The 11,364-nt window shown below is 47.4% G+C and overlaps 1 protein-coding gene across 7 annotated transcripts in view; it reads right to left on the bottom strand.

Annotated features, from left to right (window-relative positions):
- Positions 1-3,211: 3,211 nt before the first annotated feature.
- RAI14 (retinoic acid induced 14) overlaps positions 3,212-11,364 on the bottom strand; it is a 143,953-nt gene continuing 135,800 nt past the window's right edge. For all 7 annotated transcript variants that reach the window (XM_059173759.1, XM_059173760.1, XM_059173758.1 and 4 more), the window contains 4 exons: positions 9,432-10,967; positions 8,166-8,315; positions 5,056-5,121; positions 3,212-4,468 (listed from right to left, as the gene is read on the bottom strand). In XM_059173759.1, the coding sequence (XP_059029742.1) occupies positions 4,391-4,468; positions 5,056-5,121; positions 8,166-8,315; positions 9,432-10,967 (1,830 nt within the window). In that variant the 3' untranslated portion in view covers positions 3,212-4,390. The remainder of the gene's footprint in view (positions 4,469-5,055; positions 5,122-8,165; positions 8,316-9,431; positions 10,968-11,364) is intronic.

Here is an 11,364-nt window from a genome sequence, read left to right as displayed (position 1 = left end):
ATTTCCTTAGGTTTAAAAACATCCGGAAGTGACGTAGGGAGCACTTCCTATCTATCCTTCTGTTCAGAAGCTCCCATTATTTGGCGGGGTCTCGCTCCTTTCTCTCCCATACACATTCCCATTTGTAATCCAGTACATCCCCTCTCAGTACTTGAATATCCTGTTTCTTCCCATCTGGGGACTTGGTTTATAATGAACGTGTGGGAGTGTCTTCCCTCCACTCACCTCTTTCTCTTGGGGACTAACTCTTCAGAGGAGCCTCTCCATCTGCTGGAACCCCCATCAATTGCTCTCTCAACGCAGGGGCTCTAGTGGCCTACTTCCCACAACCATTACCGATGAGCTCCTGTCCTTGGACTGTTTCACAGATGGGCAACTCTCATGCTTGAGTTCTTGGCCCTGAGCGGAGCATAAATTGCTCCTCCGAATGCCTTGGTCTGTTGCTTTGCCCAGCAACCCTCTCTTTGCCTTGCAGTTGACCTTTTAACTTTGCTCACAAAGCAGCACCCCAGTCTTTGCTGCAGAGTCTGTGCTGCTGTCAGCACCCTGCATTCCAGCTCTGCCACGTTGCATGGGGTTGTGCTGACATGTTCTGCGAGCATTTCCCCCCCACACAGCATGTCATGTGTTTATCAGAAGATGGGTGGGTTTAATTATTAAAGGCTTTGCAGTCTGTCTTCAAGTTTATTTAAGGAAAACAAATAGATGAGTCTTATTCCACCAATGTGATGAAAAGGGCCAGTCTTTCTCACACACTGTGATGACGCAGGCACTTTTCTCCCCTTTTTTTCTTTGCATCCTTGTACCACATGATGGATATTATTGCAGAATTAGGTGTGTGTGCCGACGGAGAACAACCATTTCTTTGTTTGTTTGTTTTTTACATAAGCTCTTCCCGCAACACGGGTCTTGAACTCACCACCCCCAAGAACCACATGCTGTACCAACTGAGCCAGCCAGGGACCCCTTAATTATCTTTTGAAGTATTGTCCAGAAGAGTGTATAAAGTATACTTCCATATTTAAAGGGCAACACTAAATACCTGCCTACAGGTACAGACAGACATGCAATGTCTCAGGTCATCCAAGAAACGGAACAGCTGTTGTCCCTGGAGAGGTGAACCAAGGATTGGGAGAAGAAAGATTTATTTTCAGTGTATTTCTGTTGACATCTAGTCATCAAGCCTTGGGAGTTTCTTTTCATACCCCAGCTTCAGTATGAAGCATTTCTTTCTATTTAAGAAGACAGGTTTGGGGGTGCCTGGGCAGTTCAGTCGGTTAAGTGGCTGCCTTCGGCTCAGGTCATGATCTGGGGGTCCTGGGATCAAGCTCCCTGCTCAACGAGAAGCCTGCTTCTCCCTGTCCCTCTGCCTGCATCTCCCTTTGCTTGTGCTTTTCCTCTGTCAAATAAATTTAAAAAAAAAAAAAAAAAAAGACTCGTTTGGGTATAGTGTGGTTAAGTGCCCAGCTGAGTTGTGTTTCTCCAAGAAATCATCTGAGTTGAACAGCGGTCTCCGTTGAAGTAAGTTCTCACAGGGTGCATGCACTGGGTACACATAAAATAGTGAATAACTTCATGTGCCATTGGCATTGTTTTCATGGAATTCTTTTGTCTTTTCGTGGTGGTGGGGGGCATTCGAGGTCCAATGAAGCATGTACGGTGTGTAGTGACGAGAGCTGAAGTCAGTGTGGGAGAACCGTGTTGTGAGGGAAGGGGGATGGCCCACTGTATTATGATAAAGAACATTATCTGCTTAAATAATTGCACCCATTTCATTGTCATTTGGGTTTTGTTTTTTTAAGATTTATTTATCTATTTTTAGAGTGGGGGAGAGACAGAGGGAGAAAATCTCTCAAGCAGACTGCCCGCTGAGCAGAGAGCCTGCTGTAGGGCTCCATCCCACAACCCATGAGATCATGAACTGAGCCAAAACCGGAGTCAGATGCCCCATCATTTGCTGTTTTAATTATGACTCAACCTGTGAGAATTCACCCTAAAGAGTTCTCTAAGAAATGAATTATCCTTGTGATAGTTGATAGCAGGTATTTGGCTTTTTTTTTTTTTTTTTTTTTTTTTTTTAGCATGTGTATGTATTGCCTTTTCCAAAAAGGAAAAGGAAAGAAGAGAAAAAAAACAATCTAGCAGAAGCTTTTGAATGATTACAAAGACTGCAGACACCCGAGAGGCAGTTTTGAACTGAAGAGCCATGAGACAGCTGTGCACTAGGGGCTGAGCTTGGGGCCCACCCGAGAGGCAGTTTTGAACTGAAGAGCCATGAGACAGCTGTGCACTAGGGGCTGAGCTTGGGGCCGAGGTGCTAATCACCGGACCTAAAATAAGGGTCCTCCTGGGTTATCTGGGTGGGCGCCATGTAATCAGAGGGGTTGTCTAAAGTGGACAGGGGAGTCCAAGTCCGAGATTAAAGATGCTACGTCATGGCAGGGAGGTGACAGAGGACCACTGCTTGCCACAGCTTGTGACTCGGTTAAAAAACACCATCACACCCCAGCGCTACTGACCCACTCCTCGGGAGCCACATACATATGCTCATGAATGCACCAAAACTCAACAACAGAGATGCAAAATGAAACAAAGTTTATTTTCTGCAATACCTTCTGTAAATTACAAAGGCAAAAATGCTAAAACTACAGTATATAACTTTTCAATATTTAACCGGAGTACTTATAATAAATATGCATCCTGAAACAAGATGAAAGGCTACACTTTGTCAGGCATCCTACAAAATGTCTCAAGTTTTATACTCTGCAGCATTTCTGCGTGGGGGCAGGAGCAGGGAGGGCTGCTTGTATTAAGGGCTGTGACAAAAAGTCCTTTTCACATTTCTTTGGAGCATTTTCGAAACGGCTGAACTATAAACAACTTCAGAAAAGCAACACCAAGCTTGAAAGCCATTTCTGCTTTGCTGTCCTTGGTCCTCGTCCAATAGAGATGAACATATCTTCCCCAACAGCCGAGCACCCTGTGCGCCCAGGCGGCCCTACGGTGCGTGGGGCCCTGTCAGGCCAGGCCTCTGCCCCTTCAGTTACACACGTCGGAGCGGTCTGTGCTTAGCCGACATCCCTCCTTAACAAAATGCCATAAGGAAGCTGCAGGCAAGTTTAAACACTTTTAACCTGAAAGTAAAGTGAACAGAAATATCCCCCCACAAACACCTTTGCTCTGCACCATCATGTGTACCGTATGGGGAAAAGAAATCGGTACTAACAGTCCCTCCCAGGATCGTTTATGGGCGCTGGTAATGCTGGGGCATTCAAAGATTCGGGGTAAAAGGGAAGGTTTACCGTATTCAGAAATGTGCTACAGTTCTAAGGACACAATGGCAGAAAGTCTAGGGATACCGGTGGCAGCTCACGTAGAGGTTGGAATAGGAATAAATACATAACCACCCCTGGCTATAGCGGAAAACTCTGAAGAAAGAGTTAGGCTTTTAAAAAAGTTGCAAGCACGGTTACCTAAAAATACTTTGTTAATACAGTCTAATGTAGATTTTGCTTATTTGGGGGTTTAGCTATGAAAACATCTTTAAGAGCCAATAAAAATATTGTAGAGAAAAAAACAACACTTTTAAAAAATTGAGGTTATGAACCATGAGGCATTTCATTTGTCTGTAAACACGCAGTTTACTGTCCCTTGTTGAAACACCAATGTCTGGATTCCTGAGCTTCACGGATAACAGCAGGAGGCCAGTTTGCATAGAAAATCTGCAATATGTCAACAATTTGCTTAAAAAGAACTTCTCAGGGCAATCGGCTTTTGTCTTTCAGCTTCAGATTTGAGTGAACAGGGCTCACCACACCGTGGGGCCTGGGACCGAGGCGCAGCAAGCAACGTGATGAGCTTTCTAAGGCAGATGGGGGGAACGACGGAATAAGTTTTAGAATCCACAGGATATCATGATAAAGGCTCTTCAGCCTGCATGCCACAGAACTAGAGCCAGACTAATTGGATCGGAAGCTGAATCGTGTTTTAGGATTGGAAACCAAAGGCAAGAAGAGCCCCCCAGTGCTGAACACCCCGGCTTGAGTGCGGGAACGAAAGCAACCAAGGCCGTCCGCTGGCCAGCCACTGACGGGGGCGCCCACCGGCCAGCACCAGGACCAGACCCCCGGGTGTGGCTGACCCCAGCTCCGGAATCTGAAGGGCTAACACCGTGTGTCACCTGTGCTGCTCTGAAGTCTCTAAGCAGTTCGGAGGACAGTCTTCCCCGGGGCCTCAGAAAGTCTTCAGAAAGCTGCCTTTGGAAAGGGAAAAAGCTCTGCGAGGCTGCGGGGCAGAGCACGAGTGAGGGCAATGGCAGTGGTTGCCAACAACTCCAGATCTAACACAAAGATGGACAACAAGGGGGCAGTGTCCTGCCAAGGAATCCATTTTACTTCTTCTGGGACTGGTTTTTACACATGGTAAGGATTTGCTTCAGTACTTTCTGGACATCTTCATCCATCTGGCCCTAGGAAATGCAACCAAAAGACAATCATTAGAATCGAAGTTGAGTCCTGGCAGTCTCCCCGAGGGAATGAGATGGCTGGCTGAGATGAAGCCCTTGGCTTTCCCCCAAATCATCCAAATCCAAAGGAATGTTAGTCCTATCACTTCCCACATTTCTGTGTGGGACTGAGAGAAAGAGGGCCCTGTGCTTTTCCCTCTGGAGGCTGATGAGGCTGGATCTACCAGACCCACCAGCAAAAGGTTTCTGGGTCTCAGCTGCAAATGTAAGCCCAGCTAGCCAAGCCGCCTAGAGTCATGGGGGTGAGAGCGTGCTGACGGCTGTGAGAATACGGGTGGGCCTGAAAACGAAGCCTGGGCTGCTGCTCCTGGTGGGGGTAACAGCCCCTTCCTCCTCCATTTCTCAACAAATGCTGAGGCTACTTTCCAACAATGGCGTCGGGCTCCCGACAAAATCCAAAGCAAAGCAATGAGCTTTTTAAAACTTCTCAATGTAAACGATTCCCCCCTAATTTTCATTTGTTCTACTAGGTGAATGACAGGAGTCTGGGTGACATCTGCTCTGGTGTTTCTTTAGGATATTCAGCATACCTGCACAGCATACAGAAGATGCATTCTGTAAACAGATATGACCTCCTGGTGTTGTTTCTTACATTCCTGGGAAGAGACAATGTGACAGTGTTAAGAGCTTAGGAGACCGGTAAAGAACAAAACCAAATACCTATGAGAAAACTGTGGCCAAATGCTACCCAAAATTACTTCCTTCAGCAAATGCTAGCATATGAGGCTTTTAAAACCGTTGTGGGCTCACTGGGTTGTATATTTCTGAATACCTATCGCTATTCTCAGGGAAACATTTGCTGATATTCTTCAAGGGGGACGAATCCACCTATTTCATATTTTGGCATGTCAACCTTAGAAGAAAATCTATGAAAAAGCAGTTGTTACGTAATCCCACCTTTGTTGCAAAAAATATATGTATACATACTTATGCAAATACACAGTCACATTCACACAAAGTAAATGGTGCAAAGAAACTATCAAATGCAAAAGGGGACCATCTCTGAGTGGTTGGATTATGGACCATTTTTATTTATAGAAACTTTTCCAGAGTCTTCTGTATTTTCCAACTTTTCCACAATAACCAAATATTTATTAATTTTAAAAATCTGTTCTTTTGAAAGGAGCTACTGTTCTTTCCCTATACAGCCAATCATAGAGTCCCCCAGGGAGCTCAGTTACTCAGCTGTCGGTATACTGGTGTACCCCGGAAACCAACAGGGTGGTGGCACCAGTCTCAGCCGGTTCCTCAGTACAGCTGTTCATGCTTGTTTCTCCTGGTTGAGCTATTGTTCCAATTCCTCTCAGTAACCGTTTCAAGAATCTTCACTCGCCTCTGAACTTTTCTGAGGAGATGGTTTTCCATGACGAAAACTGAGACTATCATCTACAAATTACTTCCAAAGTCTACAAAAGCCCATCAGTACCCTTCTCACCTCCTTCCCACGAGTGTCGGAATATGAGGTGTCCTTCCTATTCGAGGAGAACCTTGGAAACCTCAGTCCTTTGATGGTCACGCCATTAGAAGGTGGGCTTAGGACCTTCCTCTGTGTCATTTCCTCTCAGCTTTTAGATACCTCCACTCAATCATTTAAAACTTCGTCTTCTGATCACCATCCTCCTTTCCATCCTTGTTTCTGTCATCATTTGGGTGACTGCGATATCCACATGCCTGAGCCCCAAACACCTCGGTCTCTCAGTTTCCTCAACGTCCACCTCAATGACTTGCTCCTCCTCCTCGCAGCCATGCACTCTCAAGGTCACAGCCCTGTCTCTGTCATTGCCTCTGAAATCTTGAAAGAGAGCACCTCACCCTCTGGTCACCAGATCCTTTCTTTCTAGCAAATCTACTTTAGGCTTCCCCTGCCTCCTGCTATGGTTCTTCAGCCCCATCAGATACTTGGCCCCTTGGTCACTTTTCTAGGCAGCCCACTGAGGTTCAGATTCCATCCATCACTCCACTGGGACTGTCCCTGCCGAGGCTGCCAAGGGCCATCTAAATGCCACATCCCATTCCTTGCTGCCTCGTACCTATCCATTTGAGACTCAGCACAAGCATCACATCCTACAGGAAGCTTTTCGAGACATTTCCTCTGTATGCCCGGAGCATGCTGGTCTTCTCTCTACCAGTGGAGGCTGACCACACTGAGAATATGGAAAGTTCACTGAGTATAAACTCGGTGAAGGCGGGAACTGTGTCATATTCACTTTTAGATCATTGGCGCCATACATTAAAGGTGTTGAAAATTGTAAAAACGATTGTATGAACCATCAGCATTTTGTCTACAAGTCTGAAAACCACTTCATCAGAAAAATGACCTGCGGAACCCAACAGGGAGCCTCTTCCCCTCCCCTGATCGCTCCTTCACTGCTAGAGCTGATAACACAAAAAAGCTGGTTTTGTACTCTGGCCAGCCAGCGTTAAGGATTGCAGAAACCTGAATCCACCAGTATCAAGTCTGTACTGAAGAAATCCTACATCCCAGGTCCCGCCTGTCAACAAAACTAGTGATACTCCACGGCAGATGAACCCTTGGCTTCACGTGGAAAAGGTAACATCTCATGTCAACTAAAACCTTAAATGCAAGGGGAGGTGAAATGGTGGCCCTCCAAAGATATCCACGCAACAATGGCCGGAACCTGTGGAATATTACTTCTGTGGTGACAGGAACCTTGCTGTTGTGATTAAGTTAAGGATCTTGAGAGGGAGGAAAAGTTTATACTGACTATCCAGGTATCACTTAAGTGTAATCACAAGAGTCCTTATAAGAGAGAAGGACTGGGAGATGGGAGGGCAGAGCCAGAGGTGGAGTGATATGCTTTGAACTGGAGGTAGGACCCATGAGCCAAGGAATTTGGGTATCCTCTAAAAGCTAGTGAAGGCAAGGAAATGGATTCTCCCCTAGAGTTTCTAGAAGGAACCAACCTTGCTGGTACCTTGCCTTTAGTGAAATAGATTTCATACTTATCTCCAGAATTTTTTTTTTAAAGATTTTTATTCATTTGAGAGAGAGAGAGAGAGAGAGAAGGAGCGTGAGCAAGCGCGATGCGGGGGAGGGGAAAGAGCAGAGGCGGAGGGGAGAGGGATAAGGGCACTCTGCTGAGCACAGAGCTCCACGCAGCTCCAGCCCAGGCTCCTGCGATCACTACCTGAACCGAAAACCAAAAGTGACACTTAACTGACTGAACCACTCAGGCACCCCGGGTCTCCAGAATCTTAAGAGCACAGATTCTTGTTTTAAACCAGGTTTGTGCTGGTCTGTTCCAATAGCCATGGGAAATAAATACAGTTATGAGAGGACTTTCCCAGGTCAGACAAGGAGAGGGGCCAAGCAGCAGCTTCAGGTGCACAGACACACACCCATCAGAGGTCCCGGCCCCTAGTAAGTTCTTGCCGCTGCCGGACACTGTGGTAGAAAGCCAGAGTGGGGGGCACAATCCGTGGATGTGTAACCATGAGGCCTGAGCCACGGTCCTGCCAATTCCTCTCTTAGAGATAGAGGTGACTCACCTTGTTGCAGGTGATGCCTGGGACTCTTCTCCCCCAGCCCAGATATGCAGGTGACATAATCTGCCTGGCCTGGCCAGCCATCCCCTGCCCTCCCACCCCCACCGCAGGCAGCGGAGAGAAGCCCACTCACAGCCAGCTGGTTCTGGAGCTGTTTGACCTGCTGCTGCAGCGCCTCGAGCTGCTGACTCTGCCTCTTGGACGAGCTCGCGGAGTAGGAGAGCTGCGAGAGGCTGTTCAGGGCCTCCTTCAACTTGGTGACTTCCTTTGACATCTCACTGATCTGGCGAGAAAGGAAAACTATCAGTAGGCAAGAAAGGGCCTGCCGAAGCAAAATTCCAGAGAGTTCTAAGCCTTCAACAATGGCCTCTTGTTGGCCTCTGGGCCAACAAGACTTTGGAAGAGTTTCTTTTTTATTTTTTAAGGAAAGTCCATAAAGTGAAATCGGTAACAAAATCAGCAACCCCACATGGCCCTCTAAGGCCATTCTATTCAAATAAGGGCCCAGATTAAATGTGTACTTTGAGGCATGAGGGTAACAAACGCTAAGGCACTCATTTCCTTTTTTACTCTGGAAGGGGGTATTGTTGAAAAAAGAAATCAGAACCAGGAATGTTGGGCATTCTTTATTTGGAGACAGCTATGTCTTGCTCAGTAGCACTGACACAGGCAGTCAGGAAGCAGTTCCGGGAACCCTGATTTCTCTGGGCATCTTGCTTCAAAGTAGTCACAACTCCTCCCTGCAACCCGGCCTCTGCCTTCTGACTCCCTGACCCCTTGGCCTTGGAAGCTCTTTTTGAAATCTTCATTGTATTAAAGGAATAAATGACCCCCAGTGCTCTGACCAGTGCCCCCCAGAACACCTGACCCCGGGATGCAGAGGGCATTCAGGCTCCGCCCTCTTTCCCGAGCCCCCCTTTGTTTTCCTCCTTCCTCCAAGCCACACCCAGCCGGTGTCTAATCACCTACTCCCCACACACCCCCTCCTGTCCACCTTTGCCAGGGAGAGCCAAGCAGGACAGTTCTTCCACTGACTCAGGAAAGCTCCCGGGGCTTAGGGAAGCAGGATGAAGTCTGGGAGTATTTGGGTTTCCTTATCATGGAAGAATCTGTCTGGATTCCATGAGCCCTGCCACTAGGCAAAGTTTCTGTAAAATCATTTTAAAAGAGAAAACAGGTGCCACATAGGTGAAAAAGGCTTTAAGGAGACTGACAGACGACTCACTTTTTTAAATAGAAATGTCCAACCTACTACTCTTAATGTGGTCATGGGGACAGAGGGAGTCACGTGGAGAGCTTTTGTGCCTTCACAACAGGTCTGTGCTAACCAACGCTAAAAACATTAACCACAGTAAAGGCCTGCTAACTAGAAACGCAACAGCAATGGAAGCCCACCAACCTTCTTGTCTTTATCCTCCTCCAGTCTGGAAGAGCTCTCCGACTGTCTCTTCCTTTCTGCCAGCTCTTCCTGAGCGTCCTGGAGCTGTTGCCGGAGTTCATCCGCTTCCTGCTCTTTGGCCTTTAGGAGAGCCTGAATATTCTCCTTTTCCCTTTTCGTTTGTGACACCTCGCTTCTCGTCTGTGTGAGCTCCAAATGGGCCTTCTCTTTCTCTTTTACCGAATCCTTCAATTTTGAGGCCAACACACTCACCTCGCCTTCTAACGACGACTGCAGCTTTGCGTAGGCGGACCTGGGCACCATGGCGTCGGTCATGGCAGCCTTCTCTTCCAGGAGCTGCTTCTCCAGCCTTGCCACCTCTCCTTCCTTGCTGGCAAGGTGCTCTTTAAGACTGCTGATTTTTTCCTCCATCTCTTTGGCCGTTGCCCGCAGTGTGGTTATCACTTGCAAATGTTCCGTGATGGACACAGAGTTCTCTTTCTGGGCGTCCACGAGCTGTTTGAGCTGGGTCAACTCATGCAACACCTTTGAGTACTGAGACTTCATTTCGGATAGCGCCTCTTCCGCCTTAGCTCTGGATACGTTCGTCACGTGCAGCAGTTTCTCATGCTCCGCTTTATGGATATAGTCGGCCGTCACGTCTTCTAGAGACTTCCTCTTCCTGTAATCCTCCAGCTCGGCCTGGGCTTCTTTGTACAGCTGGGACAGCTCGCTCACCTGTTTGTTGAGTTCATCTATCATCCTGTTCATGGCCTCTTTCATGTCCCCAGCTTCGTCGCCAGCGTCTTGGGTGACCTGACTCTTCAGGGCATCTTTTAATTTCATGATTTCTTCTTGGGCCTCTTGGTACTTCTCAAACAAAAATGCTTTCTCCTTATTCATGTTCTCAATAACAGAGCAGTATGAGCTTTTCATTTCCTCGTACTCTTCTATAGGAGGCTTAATAACCATATCTTTCTCCCTCTCTATAAGTTTTTCTTCCAACTCTCTCACCTTCTCTTTATTTCTTTCACTTTCTTCCACCGCATTCTGGAGGTCCTGCTTTAGCACATCTATTTCCTCCTCGGTGATCCTCAGTTCCCGGAGATGTGAATAACTGTCCACGCTTTCGGGCGAGACGAGGCCCAGTTTCATCTGCTTCTGCACGTTGAGGACTTCTTTCATGGCCTCCTCGTACTTGCTCTGGGTTTCTTTCAGTTTCTGGCTGAGGTCAGAGCCGTTCTCGGAAATCTCCGCACTGTTGACGCACACCGATTCGGCCCTTCTGGACCGGAGCTCGGCCTGGAGCTGCTGCTTCTCTGCTTCGGAGCTCTCCAGCCTCTTCTGCAGGTCCTGCAGGATCTCTTGTAGTTGCTGAATTCGGCCATCGCCGTCGAGAGTGGATCTACTCGCAGACTGTGGTAAGACAGGGGGAGATGATTTGGAGTCTGAGAGAGAGGTGTCACTGGGTTTGCCCAGGGGTGGGGCCAGGTCCGTCTGAGTGGAATGGTAGGAGTCAAAGCTCACGTCTGCTTCTGCCTCCTTGGGTGATTTGGCCTGGGAAAAAAGGCAAGAAGGGAATGGCACCAAAGATGAAGTCAGGTGAGCAAGCAATGGGAAGGAGAGAACAAATCCAGAGCTTCTGTATGGGAGAATCGCAGGGTCCCTTTTGTACTTGTGCCCCGTGACAAAATACTGTCCAGGACATGAGAGGCAGATTAATGACACGAAGCTTATTCTGTCCTCTAATTAGGACCGCTGATGTGTGCCACTTTCGAAACACAAGATTTGTGTTGGTTCTAAAGCCTCTGACTCATAATTTTTCTTTTGCTTCTCATATTATTGCAGTTACCAAAAGGGGAGATGGGCACAAGTACAGCTTGTTCTTACTGAAGATCTTAAATCCGCTAAATGATCAGCTCTACTACATGAATGGGTAATTACACGTGCACTA

The sequence above is a fragment of the Mustela lutreola genome, chromosome 5 (genome assembly GCF_030435805.1).
Source record: "Mustela lutreola isolate mMusLut2 chromosome 5, mMusLut2.pri, whole genome shotgun sequence".
NCBI lineage: Eukaryota > Metazoa > Chordata > Mammalia > Carnivora > Mustelidae > Mustela > Mustela lutreola.
Note: the sequence above shows the minus strand (reverse complement) of the source record. Positions and strands in the feature narration are given on the sequence as shown.